Source organism: Pan paniscus, chromosome 5 (assembly GCF_029289425.2).
Source record: "Pan paniscus chromosome 5, NHGRI_mPanPan1-v2.0_pri, whole genome shotgun sequence".
In the NCBI taxonomy this organism is placed as follows: Eukaryota; Metazoa; Chordata; class Mammalia; order Primates; family Hominidae; genus Pan; species Pan paniscus.
Window position 1 is genome coordinate 71,836,267 of NC_073254.2, and position 22,347 is coordinate 71,858,613.

General features: G+C 36.0%; 1 protein-coding gene across 3 annotated transcripts in view; it reads left to right on the top strand.

Annotated features, from left to right (window-relative positions):
* The window catches only part of PRIM2 (DNA primase subunit 2), a 427,261-nt gene that overhangs the window by 143,692 nt on the left and 261,222 nt on the right, over window positions 1-22,347 (top strand). For all 3 annotated transcript variants that reach the window (XM_063604933.1, XM_055113695.2, XM_055113696.2), the window contains 2 exons: window positions 14,505-14,600; window positions 16,637-16,774. In XM_063604933.1, the coding sequence (XP_063461003.1) occupies window positions 14,505-14,600; window positions 16,637-16,774 (234 nt within the window). The remainder of the gene's footprint in view (window positions 1-14,504; window positions 14,601-16,636; window positions 16,775-22,347) is intronic.

The window sequence follows — 22,347 nt, forward strand, 5'->3', positions numbered from 1 at the left end:
GTCACAGTGCCAATTCTAGGACTGCCTTATTACTGCTTGTTGGTCTAGCAACTTCTTAACTGTTCTTTAATTATTAGCGGAATTGAACATTATTTTGTGTGTATGAATTTTTGTGCCTTTTCGTGAATTAATCTGTTTTTTATCTTTTGATGAATTTATTTTATTACATCCTATCATTAATAATTTTTAGTTTTTTGGGGTTTCATCACACAGAATATTTATTTTTCTCTTATTCTAAGCTTTTCTGTATTTCTTCAGTTTGAATATTGTCACTTTCCATAGTTTGTATATTTCAGTCAGTAAACATTTCATCAGGTATTGTGGTAAGAACTGGGAATATAGGCTGTGTGTGGTAGCTCGCGCCTGTGATCCCAGCACTTTGGGAGGCCAAGGCAGGAGGATTGTTTGAGCTAAGGGGTTTGAGACCAGCCTGGGTAACATAATGAGACCCAGTCTCTACAGAAAATTAAAAATCAGCTGGGCATGGTGGCGCGTTAGCACGCCTGTAATCCCAGGCTATTTGGGAGGCTGATTCCGGAGAATTGCTTGAGCTTGGGAGATCAAGGCTGTAGTGAGCTGTTCCAGCCTGAGCAACAGAGTGAGACCATATCTCAAAAAAAAAAAAAAACAAAAAAAACTGGGAATATAATCGTTATGACATATTTACCCGTGCTTAGGGAATATAATCGTTATGACATATTTACCCGTGCTTAGGTTCATATGTTAGTGAGGGAGATATAAATGCTTATAGTATTGTACATAAATAATATAAAAAAAACTGTATCTTCAAGCAGACAGGTATGTACCAGCATGGATGTGGGAGTAACTATGCCTGAGGAAATCTGGTGCAACTTTGCAGAGGTAACGTGTTAGTTGCATAGAAATTTGCCAGTAGAAACACAGGGTATAGAAAGACATTTCAGATGTGGTAAATATGTGTAAAGTCATAGAAGTGAAAGAAAGACATGGTGGGCTATAGGAAGTGCAGATAGGTTGGTATAATTGGAGGGCAAAGTATTTTAGGGGAAGAAAATTGAAACTAGAAAGAGTTTAAAGGCCTGGGATAAAAAGGAACTTTGATGGACACAAAGAGCCTGTGTAGTGGGGATAATGGAGTAAGTGAGCAGGAAGGACATGGAGATGTGGTTGGGGAAAATGTGTGAGGGTAGGGGTGATGCGTTGCTTGTGAATTGTGCTGTGATCGTGGGAGTGGGCTGCAGAAGTGGAGTGTGAGTGGGTCAGAGGATGCCGGCGACTGTGTGAAACTAGTGTTGACTGGATCATCCATATGGGTGTAGCAGTCCATTTGGACAGTGGCAAGAAGGTGGATGTTATGATGTCGACAAGATTTGGATTTGGACCGTGCCTGTTCCAGTTTTAGTACTGAAAGTCCCACATCCTTAGAAACCTCTCATTCCTGGACAAACTGGGATGGTTGGTCACCATAATGAGGTGCCAGAAGGATATGATGAACTTGAGGCATTGAAACGTGGAGAGCAATAATCTGTAAGTGGGGAGCAGCTGGCTAGGGTGGAGGAAAAAGGAGGGAATAAGGTTATGTTAATTTACGCTAGCACGGTGTTCTCATGAGATAGCAAGGAGGTAGAGGTCTTGATTAAATTACCTATTTTCTTTCAAAAATATTTGTTTTCTTGTAGAAGAGAAGAAATATGCTTTAGTATAAGTAAATAATCTTTCCTTTTTAGTGTTAATTTTACTATATTCCAAATGTGCCTATGCTATTAAAAAAGAAACAGTAATGAAGTAACCAGACAATTGATTTTTATATTGATTAGCTTGACAGTATTACTGAGACATCAACATACTAATTAGAATGTCAGGATATTAAATTATTCATTTTCTAACTTTTAATGTTTTGGATGATTATATATGACAAAAAAAATTTGTGAGTGAAGTACCATACTATCCTATCAATTTTAGTTAATTAATTCAACCACAGAGTGGTAATTATTTCCTTTTTTATTTTCTATTTTTGTCTCTTTGTTAAAGATTTTCCAATTAAAGTTTTTTCCTATTATATGGCTCTCCTTTATACATTTAAATGAAGAAAGTACGTTGTAAGAATTGGATTACAGATAGAAAAAAATGTTTAACTTATTTTAGGTTGATAAATATTTGGGTTATTTATCACTGTGTCGGAAATACCTCCAAACCTAAAATAACAATTACAAAACCTAACATTAAAACTTAAAATCAAAACTTAATTCTAAAACTTAAAACAATACCCATCTTATTATATCTCACACTTTTGAGGGTTAGGGATTCAGATTGGGCTTACAGGGCAATTGTTCTGTTCCACATAGTATTATATATGGGGTTTCTTAGTTGACAACTAGTCTGATCTAGGATGTCTAAGACAGCTTTACTCACATGCTTGTGCATATGTGAGGACTTCTAAAAGGCTGGACTCTGCTGGAAGCCTTTCCATGTGATCCCTCAAACGAGGTGGTTGGACTTCTTACTTCGTGATCTAGGACTCCAAGAGAACAAGGCAGAATCTGCCAGTCCTCTCAAAAAATAGGCCTGGGCCTGGCAGGGCATCACTCGTTCCTGTCAAAGTAGTCACAGGCCAGGCCAGATTCAAGGGGAGGGCAAATAGATCTTAGCTCTCAACAGAGAATGTGTCAAAGACTTTGCAGCCATCTTTAATCCCCATGTACTCCAGATTGATGATTACATCACAGTGCATTTGGGAAACAAATTGCCCTTTATAATCACAGTATTTGCTACCAATATAGAACCTATATTTATTTGAAATGATAACAGTATTAAAAATTATGATATTTGCTTTCAGCATTTGATCTATTCACAAAGTTTTAATTTCTTTATAAATGAAATGATTCCTTATTGTTTTATTTTATATATAATATATAATATATTATATATAATATATATAATATATAATATATAATATATAATATATAATATATATTATATAATATATAATATATTATATATATTATATATTATATATATTATATATAATTAAAAGATTATATATAATATATAATATATTATATATATATTTATATATATATTTTATATATATATTTAATAATATATATATAATTTTAAAATATATATATTTTATATATATATATTTTTCATATATATATATATCATACATTTATTTTAGAAAAGCAGATTCTTTTCCTGGGATATCCTGTTTAGACCAGTGATGTATGTCGAACCAGTAATGGACCTTAAAAAAAAACATACACCTCAGGGCTTCAATCTGTAGGTCTGGGTGGCACCAGGAATCTGTAATTTTAAAAAGCTTCACTGGCAAGTAATGTACATACTTACTTAATGAGCAGGGTCTAAGAGAGCTCTGTAGATTCAAATAGAAAACTATCCAAACTATTTATAAACGTGATTGAGTATTGTTGATTGGAAGCTTATAGAAGCTTAAATCTCTGGGAAGCCTTATTTATATCTTTACTTTTGAGGCCAGTGTACTAGACTAGTGGTTCCAACATGGCATCCCCGAGATGATCATTTGGGAATGTGGGAAAGAAATAAATAATACAACATATATTTTTAGTCTCATCCGTTCCACATTTTGGGGGTGGGTATGGCATATTTTAAGTGCAGAATGTACAGTAATACATGCATATAATTTATAAATAAATATACATATATTGGAAGTATGTGCTGAAAAAACTTTATTGATGACAATGTGTGATGCAAAGATGAAGGTCACTATTCCAGTCAGTTTAGGTTATGCATTGGTAATGACCCCCAAACCTCAGTGACTTATAGAAAGGTTTGTTCCTTGTTCATATTCTATGTCTTCATGGGCCAGCTACAACCCTGCTGTGTGTCATTTTGTCCCTGGACTCAGGCAGATCGAGTAGGCTCTGTATACCGGAACTTCACCAGTTGCTGTGGCAAAAGGAGGAGAGAACTGGGTAAACTACATGCTCATAAAGCTTTTGCTTAGGAATGACACACGTCACTTCCACTCACATTTCACTGGCCAAAGCAAGTCACTTGGCTACGCTTTAGTTCAGCAGGTAGGGGGTGTATAATTCTCCCTCAGTGAGGGACTCAGTACAGGGTGAATAGCGATACAGTCTACACAGACATCCACTACCCTTCTATTTACTGTGTAGAGTATTTGCCTCTCTAGAGCTGCTCCTTAATCTGCTTTCAGGATTTCAACAGAGTGAAATTGCCTCTCTCAGTTCCTGGTTTGATGAAGAATATAAAAAAGAAAAAGACACACAGCCAAAATCCTTAATTCTATTAGCAAGGCAGCATATAAAACAACATAATTTTGGAATATGGAAATATAACTTTGCCAAAACAGTTAAAACCCAGTGTAATTTTTACTTGATAAAAAACTATACCATTATACCATGTGCTACCATTTGAAACATTCAGGTATTGACTGTTGAGTGGGTGGATATGAATAATAGGGATTGAGATGTGGGGAATTATGAGTAGTAGTGGCAAGAGCAGAACTTCAAAGCTAGAAGGTTCAGAGTCTCTGTTGATTGAACATTAATCAGAGTGAAGTTTGAGCATCTCTAAAATAGTAATGTAAGTCACTCAAAAAATGTGTGTTTCATGTTGAGCCATTTATTTATACACCTCTTTTTAGGAGGATGTTTACTTTGTGAAGCATACTACACCTTGATTATAAGATGTTGCAGTGATAACCTAGCTGGCTTTTATCAGTTATTTTGAATTCCCCTATACACCAAGACCTGTGTTAGTTTAATGAAATGACAAGTTTATAGAAACTGCATTAGTTGCAGTAAACATTTCACTTTATTACTTGAGGAAAAAGCCTGAAATATAGAAACTAATCAAAATGTAAATTACAGGTAGTAACAAGTGTCTACCATGTACTAAGGGTGTGCTGTATGTTAGGCCTATTGTACACACTTCACGTACTTTATTTAATCCCAAGAAAAGCTACATGAGATAGGTATGATTTTCTTCATTTTATCCCTGAAGAAACTAAGGTGTAAAGAGGTTAACTAACCTGTTTAAGATTCAAAGACAGGTTTCTATGATTTTGAAAACTATTCTCTCTACTACTTTACTCTGCTTTTATAATTGTTCCACTCTATCTGTTTTTACTTGTATTCTTTGTTAGTAGAAGTAGGAAGCCATTTAATCTTGTCTTGCTCTTTCAGAGAATGAGTATTTTTTTTAGGTATGCGGCAGGTAATCTCATTTAGGAGAACCTAAATAAATGAAATATCCTTATATTTTGTCCAATAGTTTTTAAGGAGAAAGCAAGAGTAAAGAGAATATTCAGGATTATTTTAGGATTTCAAAATAATGAAGTTAATAGCAGTTTATACTAATTATTTAATAATAAAGTTTCAGACAGTCATCCTACATTTTTCAATGAGAATTGTCTTGTATTTTCCATTTCCATTTTGGTTGTAACTAAATAGATAAATGAAGATTTAGAATTTGTTTGACAAATGGATGTATTTTTTAATTCATCAAAGAAAACCAGAATATTTACTCATAGGCCATGAAACAGGAAGTGACATGAAATTTAGATCGAAGTGCATGATTTAGAGTGTGTTTGCTTACTTTGGGCGAAAAGTTTAGAAACACATTGAATTCCTTAGAATTCTATCTATAACTTTTTTTTTTTTTGAGATGGAATCTCACCCTGCCACCCGCGCTGGAGTGCAGTGGTGTGATCTCAGCTCACTGCAACCTTTGCCTGTCTCCTAGGTTCAAGCTATTTTCCTGCCTCAGCCTCCTGAGTAGCTGGGATTACAGGCGTGGGCCACCATGCCCGGCTAATTTTTGTATTTTTAGTAAAGATGGGGTTTCACCATGTTGGCCAGGCTGGGCTCAAACTCCTGACCTCAGGTGATCTGCCCACCTCAGCCTCCCAAAGTGCTGGGATTTCAGGCATGAGTGACTGCGCCCAGCCCAGAATTTTATCTATAACTTCTAATCTGAGCAAGACTAGATAGCTTTTATTCTTCTTTGGGTGGGGGTAGATTTCAATGAGAAGAAATATTGCGTTAAACTCTAATTTTTATTTAAGTTCTTGAGGTTTTTTTTTTTTTTTCAAAATTATATCTTGTATATTTCCAAGGCAGAAGACTATTTGGAGATGTAAAGTCTGTTGTAGCTAAAGTATTCTGTTGTGTGGCAGTTGAACTGATGTGTGCTTCCCTGACATTTACTTGGTAAGTAGTTAATTGCTTACCAAGTTAGAAATAACTGTGGTATCAGTAATACAAATACTTGAATTTAGGGAAAGGTGAGATACTATATTATGCTAGGTGAAGTATTAGTGGTACTTAGTTATTAATGTGGGATTTGTTTAGTTAGAACCTAAAACAATATTAGGACAAACATCTGTATGTTCAAAGATACTAGTTTCTTTATTGCTGGGTAAAAGGTGATTATAAAAGGATCATGACAGGTTAACACATTTGGCTTCAATTTCAGTTTTGCCAGATCTAGGCAAGATTTGTTTGGGCAACAAACAATACATGTAATCAATTATAATTATTCTTATTAATAGTGGGGAACACAGAGATGTATATTAAAATTTTATTTAATTTCAGATAAATGTTTACTGGGAAAATTTGAAATATATTTTTATACTTAGATTGGATGCTTACTTAAAAAGCAATGAAAGAGCATCGTGAAGACATGAAGATTTCTTCTCCTTTCACCCTATCTCCCCAATCAGTTTCTTCCTTCATTAATTGCTGTTTGAGAATTATAGCTTGGCTCTAAAACTTAAAATAGCTACTTCCTCTCAGATATTTTCTGCACTGTGTGTCTGGTTGCCTATTTGAGTTTCAGAGAATTTCCCTTATGGAATGGAAAGTGAAAGGTAAATAGTCAATTAAGTAGAGAAGTTACTGTCAACAGAGATATATGTAAACATAGCAAATACTAAAGCAAAATAATCTGGCTTTAGCTCTTAGGGAAATATTTGCTGTTGCTAAACCTCAATTTACATACTCTACAATGAGTGTTGATTATCTGTAATTTGTGCTCTGACCCTTTAAAATTTTTACCTATAAAACTTCTCAGGGCATCTAGTTGTATTACATTTTTAGTTTCTGTATCTTTATCTTGTCCATCACCAAAGAGGAATTGAGGTAAAAGTTTCCAGTTGATGAATTTGTCTTCCATTGCTTTTAATGTTACATGTTTGTTTAGCTTTCCTGCAAAGTAGTATCTGTTTATTTGTTTGGAGACCACATGGCCTAGTGGACCTTAGCATTGGATAGACTTTGGTTGGAAATCCAGTTTGGTTTCTACTCATATTAATTAGCTATAAAACTAGGATAATATCCAGCTTATAGGGTTATTAGTAGGATTAAGTGAGATAGTATAAGTAAAATAGCATAGTAACTAGTAGATAGTACACATGGATTTCAGTCATCAACTTTTGAATAATCTACTAGATTGACACAATTAAACTTCATCCTCTGCTGTATTTCAACTTTCATATAATAAATGGTGAGTGAGGTATTAAGCCCAGCATCTGATGCACTCCCTCCTCTCACCTCCCACCCTCCAAAAGGCCCAGTGTGTGTTTTTCTCCACCAAGTGTCCATGTGTTTTTATCATTCAGCTCCCACTTATAAATGAGAACATGTGGTATTTGGTTTTCTGTTGCTGTGTTAGTTTGTTAAGTATAATGGCCTCTAGCTCCATCCATGTCCCTGCAAAGGACATGAGCTCATTCCTTCTTAAGGCTGCATAGTATTCTGTGGTGTATATGTACCACATTTTCTTTATCCAGTCTATCATTAATGGGCATTTGGGTTGATTCCATGTCTTTGCTATTGTGAATAGTGCTGCAGTGAACATATGTGTGCATGTATCTTTATAATAAAATAATAAAATGATTTATATTCCTTTGGGTGTATACCCGGTAATGGGATTGCTGGCTTCAATGGTATTTCTGCCTCTAGGTCTTTGAGGAATCCCCACACTGTCTTCCACAATGGTTGAACTAATTTGCTCTTCCACCAGCAGTGTAAAAGCATTCCTTTTTCTCCACAACCTTGCCAGCATCTGTTGTTTTTTGACTTTTTAGTAGTAGCCATTCTGACTGGTGTGAGATGGTACCTCATTGTGGTTTTGATTGCATTTGTCTAATGATCACTGACATTGTTTTTTTTTTCATATGTTTGTTGGCCACATGTATGTCTTCTTTTGAGAAGGGTCTGTTCGTGTCCTTTGCCCACTTTTTAATGTTTTTTTTTTTTTTCTTGTAAATTTGAGTTCCTTATAGATACTGGATATTAGACCTTTGTCAGATGTATAGATTGCAAAAATTTTCTCCCATTCTTTAGATTGTCTGTTTACTCTGTTGATAGTTTCTTTTGCTGTGCAGAAGCTCTTTAGTTTAATTGGATCCCATGTGTCAATTTTTGCTTTTGTTTCAATTGTTTTTGGTGGTTTCATCATGAAATCTTTGCCTGTGCTTATGTCCTGATTGGTAATGCCAATTCTGGGGTTTTCATAGTTTTAGGTTCTACATTTAAGTATTTAATCCATCTTGAGTTGATTTTTGTATATGGTATAAGGAAGGGGTCCAGTTTCGATTTTGTATGTATGGCTAGCCAGTTCTCACAGCACCATTTATTATATAGGGGAATTTTTCCCTGTTGCTTGTTTTTGTTAGGTTTGTTGATGATCAAGTGTTGTAGGCATGCAGTCTTACTTCTGGTTTCTCTAATCTGTTCCATTGGTCTATGTGCCTGTTTTTATACCAGTGCCATGCTCTTTTGGTTACTGTAGCCCTGTAGTATAGTTTGAAATAGGGTAGTGTGATGCCACGCTTTGTTCTTTTTGCCTAGGGTTGTCTTGGTTATTTGGGCTCCTTTTTGGTTCCATATGAATTTTAAAATAGTTTTAAAAAAATTCTGTGAAGAATGTCAGTGGTAGTTTGATGGGATTAGCATTGAATCTATAAATTGCATCAGACAGTATGGACATTTTCGTGATACTGATTCTTTCTATCCATGAGCATGGAATATTTTTCCATTTGTTTGTGTCATCTCTGATTTCTTTGAACAGTGGTTTGTAGTTCTCCTTGAAGAGGTCCTTTACTTCCTTTGTTAGCTGTATTCCTAGGAATTTTATTCTTTTTGTGGCAATTGTAAATGGGATTGCCTTCTTGATTTGGCTCTTGGCTTGGCTATTGTTGGTGTATAGGAATGCTATTTATTTATTTATTTATTTATTTTTTGAGACAGAGTCTTGCTCTGTTGCCCAGGCTGGACTGCAGTGGTGCGATCTCAGCTCACTACAACCTCCACCTCCCAGGTTCAAGTGATCTTCCTGCCTCAGCCCACTGAGTAGCTGGGATTACAGGTGTGTGCCACCATGTCCGGCTAATTTTTGTATTTTTAGCAGAGACGGGGTTTCGCCGTGTTGGGCAGTCATGAACTCCTGACCTGAGGTGGTTCACCTGCCTCAGCCTCCCAAATTGCTGGTATTGCAGGTATGAGCCACCTCACTCAGCTGGAATGCTAGTGATTTTTGCATGTTAGTTTAGTATCTTGAGACTTTGCTGAAGTTGCTTATTAGCTTAAGAAGCTTTTGGGCTGAGACAATGGGGTTTTCTAGGTATAGGATGATGTCATCTGTAAACAAAGATAGTTTGACTTTCTCTCCTCCTATTTGAATACTCTTTATTTTTTTCTCTTGCCTGATTGCCTTAGCAGGAACTTTCAAGACTATGTTGAATAGGGGTGGTGAGAAAGGGCAACCTTGTCTTGTGCGGGTTTTCAGGGGGAATGTTTCCAGCTTTTGCCCATTCAGTATGATATTGGCTGTGGGTTTGTCATATATGGCTCTTATTATTTTGAGGTATGTTCCTTCAATACCCAGTTTATTGAGAGTTTTTAACATGAAGGGATGTTGAATTTTATTGAAGGCTTTTTCTGCATCTATTGAGATAATCATATGGTTTTTATCTTTAGTTCTGTTTATGTGATGAATCACATTTATTGATTTGTGTATGTTGAACCAACCTTGCATCCTGGAGATGAAGCCAAGTTGATCATGGTGGATAAGCTTTTTGATGTGCTGCTGGATTCAGTTTACAAGTATTTTGTTGAGGATTTTTGCATCAGTGTTCATCAAGGATATTGGCCTGATGTTTTCTTTTTTGTTGTTGTATTTCCGCCAGATTTTGGTATAAGGATGATGCTGACCCTTCCTTTGTTGCCTAGTCTAGAGGGTAGTGGTGTGATCATAGCTCACTGTAGCCTTAAACTCCTGGGCTCAAGAGATCTTCCTGCCTCAGCCTTTTTTTTTTTTTTTTTAAATTAGCTGTGTGTAATGGTGTGTGTCTGTAGTCCCATCTCAGCTGGGACTACTAGGTACTCACCATCACACCCAGCTAATTAAAAAAAATTTTTTTTAGGTTGGGTATAATGGTTTATGCCTGTAATCTTAGCCTATTGGGAGGCCAAGGTGGGAGAATCACTTGATTCTAGGGATTTGAGACTAGCCTGGGTAACATAGTAAGACCGTGTCTCTATAAAAAATTTAAAAAATGGCCAGGCATGGTGGCTCACATCTGTAATTCTAACACTTTGAGAGGGCAAGGGAGTAGGATCCCTTGAGCCCAGGAGTTCGAGACCAGCCTGAGCAACATAGGGAGATCCCATCTCTATAAGAAAAAATATAATATTAAAAAAATTTAAGAATAATTAGCTGGGCATGGTGGTTTGTGCCTGTAGTCCCAATTACTCAGAAAGTTCAATTACTCAGTGAGCCGTGATCATACCATTGCATTCCAGCCTGGGTGAACAAACAAGACCCTGTTAGAGATGGGGGTCTCACTTAGTCGCCCAGGCTAGTCTCAAACTCCTGGCCTCAAGCGATCCAACCACCTCAGCCTCCCAAGTAGCTGGGATTACAGATGCCAACTCCCATGCCTGGCCATTTGTATATTTTAACCATTCTAATTGTCATGTAGTGGTATGTCATTGAGGTTTCCATTATGGTTTCAAACCCTGATGACTAAGGAGGTTGAGCATCTTTTAATACATTTTTTGGCTCTTTGAGTTTTCTCATTTGTAAAGTGCCTGTTAATGTCTTTTGCTAATTTTTCTATTGGATTGACTCTTTTTTTTGTTATTTCTGTTCTGGCTGTTCTTGGCCCTTTGCATGTTCATGTACATTTTAGAACCAGAACGTCCACACACACAGGCATACACAAAAGCTATTACGATTTTGTTTGGGATTGTATTGAATCTATAGGTTAATTTGAAGAGATTTAAAACATTTACAATATTAAGTTTTCTGGTTGATGTTTAGGGTATCTCTGTTAATTAATTTTTCTCCAGTTTCTCTAAGGTTTTATATTTTTGTTGGTGAAGGCCTTGCACATATTTTGTTGGATTTATTCCTAGATCCTTGATAGTTTTAATTCTGTTGTAAATTGTAGCTTAAAAAATTCCCTTACTGAATTTTGTTGCTGGCATATAGAAATACAATTAGTTTTTCTATATTTTTTATTTTTTGAGACGGAGTCTCGCCTTGTCGCCCAGGCTGGAGTGCAGTGGCACAATCTTGGCTCACCGCAACTTCCACCTTCCAGGTTCAAGCAATTCTTCTTCCCCACCCTCCTGAGTAGCTGGGATTACAGGCGTGCACCACCATGCCCAGCTAATTTTTTTTTTTTGGTGTCTTTAGTAGAGATGGGGTTTCACCATGTTGGCCAGGCTGGTCTCAAACTCCTGACCTCATGATCCACCAGCCTCAGCCTCCTGAAGTGCTGGGATTACAGGTGTGAGTCACCGCACCCTGCCGGTTTTTCTATATTTGAATCCAGAAACCTGACTCAATTAGGCCAATAGTTTTAATAATTTGTCATGGATTCTTCTGGATTTTCTAAGCATACTAAATCATATAATCTGCAAATAGAGTTTTAGTTCTTCTTTTTCAATCTTGATACTTTTTTGTTCTTACCTATATTGTTTTTATTCATGGAGTCTCATTTCCTGGTGTGCTTTGTTACTGTTGTATGCTGGAGATTGTGTTTCGAAAGTTATTTGTGGAGTATATTGAAGCTTAGGAGGATTATATCTTTCTAGAAGGGTTTTCATTTGTTTTTTTTTTTTCATTGGCCTGGGGTCATTGCTGGTCCAGGACAATTTTAATTTAAATCTGGGATCTGAGATCTCAGACCCACTAGATAAGTTGAAAATGGGTTGTAGATCCATGTGAAGGCTGATAAGGTTCTGGTTCATCCTCAAGTAATTGTTCACAGCTACAGGAATTTCAGGGGTTTCTTCCTGACTCCATTGAGTTTTAAATTTCTGTGCCTAAATTTTTTTTGTCTATTTCTAGAAATTTTTTTTTCTTTTTCCTTTTTTTCCTTATATAGGCCTAATCATCTCTGAAATGTCATTTCTTACATTCATCTAAATGTGTGTTTGGAACCTGTTTAATAAAACATAGGTTTCATTTAGTGATATAAAACAACACATCACGAAGGTTTTGTGCACATTGCTTGATTTTAGGTCTTAGGGCTGGATGTTTGTATGTTCCTGTAAGGGCTCAATGGGCTCAGAAATGTCATTTCTTAGATTCTACAAACTGTGTGTTTGGAACCTTTTTAATGAAAACCCAGGTTCCATTCAGTGATGTAAAACAGCACATCAGAAAGCTTTTTCTTCTTCTTCTTCTTTTTTTTTTGATAAGGGTTTGCTGTGTCACCCAGACTGGAGTGCAGTAATGTGATTATGGCTTACTGCAGCCTCTAACTCCTGGGCTCAAGCGATCCTCCCACCTTAGCCTCCCAAGTAGCTGAGATAACAAGTGTATACCACCATACCTGGCTAATGTTTTAATTTTTTTTTTTTTTTGTAGAGATGGGGTCTCACCGTGTTGCCCAGGCTGGTCTCAAACTCCTGGACTCAAGTGATCCTCCCGCCTTGGCCTCCAAAAGTGCTGGGATTATAGACGTGAGCCACCGTGCCCAGCCTTTTGCTTTAAAAAAAAAAATCACTTTTTATAGTTTCCACTTCATACAGATTGTGCTTGTCTTTTATTTCTGTACACATGGTAGCATAGTTATTATCTGTAAACTTTGTGAATTCTTCCCTGTTGTTTTTGTTCGTGAAGTATAGTTTTATTCTATACCTTGTTATAAAATACAACGTGCTTGACATTGTATTTGGAAATTTATTTGTAGGAATACTTTGAGGTGTAATGTGAAGGTTCCTCCAGAGAGGATTTGAGTTTGCTTTTGCGAGGTGCCTGGGCGTTTGAATCAGGTACCGCCTTAAAACAAGTTCAAGGCTTGGGATTCCCTGATATCCTACATCATTTGAGCAGGAAGGTCTCTCGTCAGATATCCCACTTTGTGTGGGCCTGACTTTGTGTATTAACTTTCTGTGCTGTAAAGATGTTTTAAAAATTTTATCAGTGTTTTGTTTTGTTTTGTTTTCTCTAGGAGGTTGACCTAAATAATATAGCCTGTTTTACTGAAACAGCAAGTTCTACTGCAGTTTGTTTAACTAGATACATGTTGGACATTTAGTTTTTTTCTTTATTATTATAAATAACACTGTAATAAAGAAACGTTTTTATTTGTGTGCTTGTCCTACTTGTGATTAATCTGAAAATAAAATAGTTACAATCTGCGTTTTTAAAGGCTATTTGATATGTATTATCAAAGTATGGTACACAAAGATTGTCCTAACACTGTGTATTCTAAATCTTTTTAACTTTTACCATTTTGATAGATGGAAAATAGTACACATTATTATTTTAATTTAGCATTTATTATTTTTACTTATGTAACTATTGGCTGTTCATGTTTTACTACTTTTGGGTTATGAAAGCTTACATACTGCCAACTAGGGGCTTACTGAGGCTAACTCACACATCAGATGATGTAAATATTTCCCTCAGTTTGTCACTTATATTTCATCTTCATTTACAAAAATATATATATGTTTTGGTATAGAAGTTTAACGCTTGTACTAATCAGATCTATCAATTTTTTATAAAGCCATAATCAGTCTGAGATAATAAATTTATAGTTGTTCCTAGAAAAACTAGTGTTTTAAGTTTGGAATTGTCTTATGTGGCTAGAAAATTGAGAAATAGTCAAACCACTCTAACCTCAATTAGGATATTTTAATATATTAACATAACTCAAATTAGGATAATGCTCATTTTTAGTCTATATTAACCTGAGTTTTTATGATAAGTTTTTTCCTTTTTCTCATTAAAATTTTTCTCTTTGTCTGCTACTGTTCTTTTGATGTATACCTTCAGAAATTGGCAGGGTTGAAATTTGAAAGAATATTCAATTTAGGTTTTTTTCTGTATTTTGCCTTCACTAATGATAGTGATTCAGACATCATGTTAGAAATGATTTGAGATATCAAGGTTTTAAAATTTTTAATAAAACAGTATTCATTAAAACAGGAAATCATTTTATTGAAACTGAATGAGGACTTCAAATTTTTGTAACAGCTTAAAATATGTTTTTTTAGATAAGTGATGAAGAGAAGACTCTTCGAGAACAGGAGATTGTTGCCTCATCACCAAGTTTAAGTGGACTTAAGTTGGGGTTCGAGTCCATTTATAAGGTATGTAAACATGTAAAATACTTCCTAGGTTTTGTTAAATATGTCGCATTGAGCTTTATATACATATTTAATTAATCCATTTTTATAGCCTCTCATCACCACAGCTACTCTGTCTCCTGCACAGATACTGTCCTCATTGCACTAATGGTGTGCCAATGTTCTCTCCTGGGCTGTCTCCTTCCACGGACACATTCCCAACCCTGCTTGGGCTCTGACCTCCCATTACAGGCTGTTTTCCTAATGGAATACCCTCCTTGCATTGTTTGGGTTCTTACACCCTGCACTGGGCTATCCCCTGCCAGGAAACCCTCATCACCCATTTGGCCCAACACTCTGTTTGGATTGCTGCCTTGCGTGGAAGCCCCCCTTCGCTTCTCTTGACCTCTGACATCGTGGTGTCTCGCCTCATGGTCTCTCTGTGATTCCACTGGGCTCTGACATTGTAAGCCTACGTTTTTTCCTATGGGAATGCCCTCCTTAACCTACTCAGATTCCATCATCCCGTGCTTGGCCACCTCAGTTTGCCCTCCCCACTCAGTTCAGATAACTACTTCACATGAACCCTTCCAGAAGGGGAAGAGGGAAGAGTTTAAATTCATTTTACAATTTGATAACTGCAACCCCACAATTTCCTTTGAAAAGAATGTGCTAATTATTATGAGTGAGTGCCAGTAGTTTAAAGTCCTGCCCCATTCCAGCTTCTTTGTTTCGACTGTTGGGCCATCATTCAGTCAGCCTTTCAAGCCTAGAGTGTGGTGATCAATATTTATTTCTCTTACACCACACATTTCCAGTTACTCTGCCTTCACATCATCTTTTGCTTCTACTTGGGCATTTTTGTTTCCACTGTGACCACCTTAATAAGCTAGAATCATGAAATATTATGGCTAAAGAATCCCTAAGGGTCAGTTAGCCTCTCTCTTCCTCCCCTCTCTCAGCTTTACAGATCTGGCTGCTGAGATTTAGAGGCATTCATTAAATTCACCAAATAAGTCTAGTCAGTATCAGAGCTTGGACTAGAACTCATGTTTCTTCCCTATATTATTGCAGTAAACCCTCTTACCTGCTCATCTCATATGTCCTATGTAAGCTACCTATTTGGTGCAGTATCACACAATTTACCCTGTAGGTCTGTTTGACTTTCCGTGTGTGCCCATGAGGGCAGGGACAGTGTTGCAGTTGTAGAAATAGGTAAATTAATTGAAAGTTGTTAAAAAGCACATGATCTGTTTATAGTGTGAGATGTCATTGGATATACAGAAAATTGTATGCATTTATATTTAATTCTTCCTTAAAACTTGAATGAATAAGCAATTTGGGAATCATTTTTCACCTAATTTTTTAACCTCGTTTTTTAAAAAGAAAAATTCTATTGGAGAGTAAGAATGATTTTTACAGTTTACTAATATCATACTTCGCTCATCTCTTAGAATTTTAAGATTGTTCATAGGGTTTAAAAATCTAAGATTTTTAAAAATAAATTCTTGGGGCAAATACTTCTTTTAATAGCAAAACTGAATGCTTATTATTTCCATTTCTTAGTACTGAGATTAGCTTTCTCAGTATATTTCTCTGGAGTGAGAATGGAAACATACATGAAGAAATTGGAATTTACTTACAAGTAATTTTCAGCTCTGAATATGTTGTTTACAAATTAGGATTCTCTCTGATGCAGAATACAAAGTGGGATATGTGAGGTGAATGCAACATGTGTAGAAGTCTTGAGTTAAGAGTTTGAAATCCTGGGGATTATGTTTTGTAAATTCAGAGGTTAAGGAATAAAAGTAAGGATTCCAACTTGGCCTTTTAGTGTTACTATTTTTCAAAACATCAACTCTGAAACGAACATATTTTTGTACTGCCACTGTTTGCTAATGCTGTTGAGTTTTAAGGAGGATAAATTAATCATTTTGATATTCTTTTGGCTCTGCTAGGACTAATGAATTTCTTTGTTTATACTTTATGCATATGAAGACTTAGGAGGATTTCTTAATGACAGGTGCTGACTTATTTTGCCTGTTTTACTCTTAATTCAGATCCCTTTTGCTGATGCTCTGGATTTGTTTCGAGGAAGGAAAGTCTATTTGGAAGATGGCTTTGCTTACGTACCACTTAAGGACATTGTGGCAATCATCCTGAATGAATTTAGAGCCAAACTGTCCAAGGCTTTGGCAGTGAGTATTTTACTTTATTTCTGTATCTGACATGTTCACACTTTCAGTTATATACCCCTGGTACTTTTATTCTGTGTTTCTCTAGGAAATAAGTTAATTCAGTTTTCATAATGATATTCAGATTACTTATGATGTTGTACTGTTAATCCCAAAATTCCTAGGTTTTTATTTGTTACTATCCATAGTTGGTTTTTAAGTTTTTTTTCTTGATCCTACTAATACCAATGCTGAGCGATTAATTTTGTGAGTAACCTCTGTGGGTTTCTTCATGGTCATGTCTTTTTTCCTTAGAAATAGACTTCGTATATGGCTCTTAACAATTAGTGTGGCCTGTGGTAGATATAACTCCTAGATTTCTGTTCTGAATTAGTATTTGGTATCAGTAGAAGACAATATAGAAGAAAATCTTAAGTACTAACACTGTGATATGCTAGTGCTGCAATGAGTATCTCCATACTGGGTGAATTTGGAGGTGGCTGTGTTGAACAAATGACATGATCAGTGATTTTTAAGTAGTTTGTTGGAAGTGTGACTCTTAAGTGGTGATATCTTAAAACTATACACATTTTTATATGTAAAACACGTATTTTACAGTTGTTGTCTCTTAATCTGAGTCAGTTTTTAATACTTTTTTTGTACCTAATGCAGAAGAAGACTTCAAAGGTTTGTGACATGGCTGTTTTAAACTGTACTGATTATAGTGTAAGCATATGCCAAGCTTTCCTTCTCAGTTAAAAATTGTAGTATTTTCTGATATAAATAAATTTTTATTGACTCTCTGGGGTTACCTAAATATGTATAATTTAGCTATGTCAGCACTTGGGAAGACTAACTCTCTGTGTTTATTAAATGAAGGAATTTATGAGAACACCTAGCATAACAGGTATTTAGTAACTGTTAATATTCTTTCTCCATTCCTAATCCTGTTATTTCTTTATCCTCATGAAAGTTGATGCTTTTAAATTTTTTCTTTACTTGTCTGTCACTACCCTAGATTATATTCTAGTTACAGCTAAGAATAGTGTCTTTCACCACTGTGGAAGACACTGATACTTGTCTACTGTTTGGCCATTGCTCTTTTATTATTCTTAGTTTTATTCCCCCATATTCTCTCTGTTGACATTTTAGACCACACTTCTTTGTGTGAAATAGACAAATATTTTCCAGCATATTGGATAGTTTTAGCTGTCATCTATTAAATGCTGGTGGTGGACCCCAGTCTCCATGACAACCAAAAATATCACCGTGCATTTCAGAAAACTTCTGGCATGTTAATGCTACTATTAATCTGATCATAGTCATTTCCTTCTTACCAAATTTTTAATTTATGCCTGTGACAATGTCATTGTGGCTAAAAAGTATGAGTTATTTGGGGGCTTCTGAAAAAAGTTTTTCTTGCTAAAAAAAAAAAAAAAAAAAAAAGGTATGTGGGATGAAGTAGTCTTTTTTTCCCCCCTCTGGATATTGTTGTAACTGAATGTGATGCCTGGAACATCTACAGCCATCTAGAGATGAGGCAGGTAACTTCGGGACAACCCAATTTGCTGCATAGACATGTAGAAAGATGGAAAGAATCTGAGTCCTTGTTGCTGTCGTTGAGTTGCTGAATTAACCTATTCTGGAACCATCAAACTTTTTATTACATGGGATAATGAAGTTTTAATTTTTAAAGGCACTAACTTAGGTACTCATATTTGAGTGGAATTCTCTTTCTCTAGTAGCAGAAAGCATCCTGGTACCTAGATCAGTGTCTGCGTTAGTTAGTATTTTCTTTTCTAGTTGCAGGTAACAGCCTATGCTACATTAACCAATAAATAGGATCTGTTAGCTCATAAAAGTGAGAAGTCTAGATATAGTATGGACTTCAGACATAGCTTGCCGAATGTTTCACCCCTTTCTCTGAATATGTCTTTACCCTTATGTGTATGCCTTATCCTCAGTCTGGCTTTCTGATGGTTGCAAAAATAGTTACCACGGGATCAGGCTTTATTTCTATATAGCATACTATCTGAAAGAGTTTCTTTGTCCCTGGGCAGAAGTTTGAAATCAAGGTGTCGGCATGGCCATGCTTCCTCTGAAGGTGCTGGGGAAAGATCTATTCCACATCTGTCTTCTGGCTTCTGGTAGTTCTTTGACTTGTGGCAACATAACTCAAGTCTTCACATGGCATTCACCTTGCATGTCCCAAATTCTGCTTTTTCTAAGGATATCAGTCATATTGGGGTATCATTTTTCTAAGGATATCAGTCACCTCTCAACTCCAATGTGACCTCATTGTAACTAAGTACATCTGCAACAATCCTATTTCTAAATAAGGTCACATTCTGAGGTACTGGGGGTTAGTACCTCAACATATGATTTTCTTGGGACAGAGTTTAACCCATATCACATGTCTATCACTAAAGCAGCTATTGTGGTTTAAGGGATAGCCTAGCCTAAGATCATGTGTCTGCCCCTTTAGATGGGGGATCATGGGAGCTGAGAGTCAGTGTGTTCCTGAAACCACAATATCCCAAACAAAAATGGATGATTGTTAGGAATGGGGAGAGGTGAGAATGAAGATGGGAAGGCAGACAACAATTGTCTACTACCTAGAAAAGACACTGAATATGAATTAAGTGTACAAAGTTTTTCACTTTGTAATTTCTTTCAAGCCAAGCTGCCCAGTGCCCAAAAACCTAACTATGAAAATGAATCTGAAATTCTTTTACTTTTGGGTTTAAAGCTACTTCTGATTTTGTGTATTGCAAAGTTTAAATAAATTTTTAATAAGTTTTGACTGTTTGTTTTATAAATTTGCCTTGAAAGCAACTTTAAAAATGTAAAAAAAATTTTACATTTGCCACACATTTTTATTTTAGATAAGTCAAGATATTCTATGTATATTTGTGATTTATCATCCCAATATTCCAGTGTAGAAAGAAGGATATGTGGCAGATTTTTGCAAAATTTTACAATTTTTTTCTACTTTCTGGGTAGAAGTGGGGGATCTATACTGAGAGAAAAGACAAAACTTGGGTTCCTAAGTTTGTAATAAATTCATTTCAGCCAACTGCACCTAAGCTTTCTACCTTGTTGTTAAGAAATAAGAGTATTTATGAACTTTGAATTCCATTCTTCTTCACTTCTTTCTACTCATTCTTCCCCTTCCAAACATACTTTTTTAAAAATTAATACTTTAAAAAATTTTGAAATATCACAGACTTACAGAAAATTAAGTAGAAAATAGCAACTTTTTCTTTAAACCATTTGAGAATAAGTTCCCAGCCTGATGTCTTGGCACCCCCAATACTTGTTAGTGTTTATTTCCTTCAAACAGAACATTTTCCTGCATAACCACAATTCAACATCCAAATAAGAAAATTAATGTTTATAAGTTACTACCATCTAACCTCCAGACCCCATTCAAGTTTCACCAGTTGTCTCATTCACATCCCACAGGCAATTTTAATTCACATGTATTATTTAGTTGTCACGTCTCTTTAATCTCCTTCAGTCTGCAATAGATTCTTAGTTTCTCTTAGATTTTCATGGACTTTGTTACTTTTGAAGATTATCAGTAGTTATTTTGTATCTCTCAGTTTGGGTTTATCTGATGTTTCTGCCTAGATTCAAGTTAGACATTTTAAGTAGTACTGTAACAGAAGTTATGCTATGTTCTTTTCACTGCATTCTATCAGATTACATGATTTTGATTCAGCCCAATTCTGATTGACTTTATCAAAATTTATCCATTCTATTGTTGATAGGCATTTGGCTTTTGTTTTCTTTTTTTTTTTGGTTATCACAAATACTGCTGCTCTGAACATTGTAGCACATATTTTGGAAAACATATTTCTGTTGGTTATGTGTTTAGGAATGGAATTGTAGGGTATTGAGTATAACTGTGTACAGCTCTAATGGATTTAGATTTACTTTAAATGGATTTATTCTGGCTGAGTGGGGTGGCTCACACCTGTAACCCTCGTCCTTTGGGAGGAGGAGGTGGGAGGATTGCTTGAGCTCAGGAGTTTGAGACGAGCCTGGGCAACATAGTGAGAATCAGTCTCTACTAAAAACAACAACAACAACAACAACAACAAACTAGCCAGTCGTGGTGGCATGTGCCCGTAGTCCCAGCTACTTGGGAGGCTGAGGTGGGGGGATCAGTTGAGCCTGGGAGATCAAGGCTGCAATGAGCTATAATCATGCCATTGCACCCCAGCTTGGGCGACAGAGTGATACCCTGTCTCAAAAAAAAAAAAAAAAAAAAAAAAAAAAAAGAAAGAAAGAAAGAAAAGGATTTGTCCTGATTACAGGTGGGTTGTGGAGAGTTCTGGCCTTGGTGTCTTGGATTTAATAGAAGACAGACAGTGACTTGCTTTCTCCTGGGTGGTTCAGGGCCGAGCCTGGTTGAGAGGAGGTCCAGAGAACACTTTTTCTTATGTAGGAGAGTGGTGGGAGTTGTTGCCTGGGAGCCTGTCCTGACAGCTGTGGAAAGGAGCAGGAGGGAAGCGAAGGAGTTCATTTAGGGCTGTGGCGAAGTAGAAATCTAAACCTATTGCTATGGTCTCTTTATTACTGTCTTTTCCATTGAGGAAGGTTTTGACCTTGGAGTATGTAATTGAAAACTTCCAGCTTTATAAATGGAAATATTCTTGTAGGATAAGAAAAAGTGCCCTAAAGTAGATTTTTTGAAAGGTATTTTGATGAGTGGTAGAGGATGAAATAAATGGTTCTGGGGGAAGTTGTAAATTGATGAGAGTTTTGCCCCAGGTGACAACTGAAAGCTTATTCTTAACCTGTGACCATATGACTTTTATAATATGACTATCTAGCTTATGAACATGGTTTAGGACTGATAAAAAATTGACATTACTTTTTCCTTTGATAGGAACTCTGTGGCCCTACTTCCTCTCAGAACCTTCCCTTAAGTCCCAAGATTGTGCTAAGTATATCTCCTTTGTGTTCCCACAGCATTCTGCACACGACCAAATTACGGTGAAATTATTCTCATTATGTGTTTTCCTCCTCAATTAAAATGTAAGTTCTTTGAGAGTGAGGGATTTCTCTTAATTCAAATTTTTATCTGGTATAGCATGTGGCACATGGGGTTAGTGGTCAGTAAAATTTTATTGAACTGACAGATACCAAATAATGATATAAACTTGCTTTTGTTCACAGTTTACTGTTTATACATACTGTTAATCCCACTATAAGTCACTGAGAGAGAAAGGCGTTATAATGTGCATTATATGGATGAGGAAAATGCAGCACAGAGAGGCCAAAGTAATTTGTCTAAGATTATGTTGGCTAATAATTGCTGGAGCCCTGACTTGATCTCAGGTTTTCTGATTGTAATTCTTAGGGTCTTTTGATGGTAACTGTGCCTTTGTCAGGAGTTGTATAACCAGGTGATTTAGGTCTTCAAACTCTGATAAAATATTCAAAGGTAAGTATATTAAGGTCCAGTCACAGAGCAGGCCCAAGGGGTGAATTTGGAGCTACGGTAGAATAGATTGATAACCAGTTAGGGAAAAGAATGAGGGAAAGATAGATTTTTTTTGCTTCATATGGCAATTTTAGAAGCTATA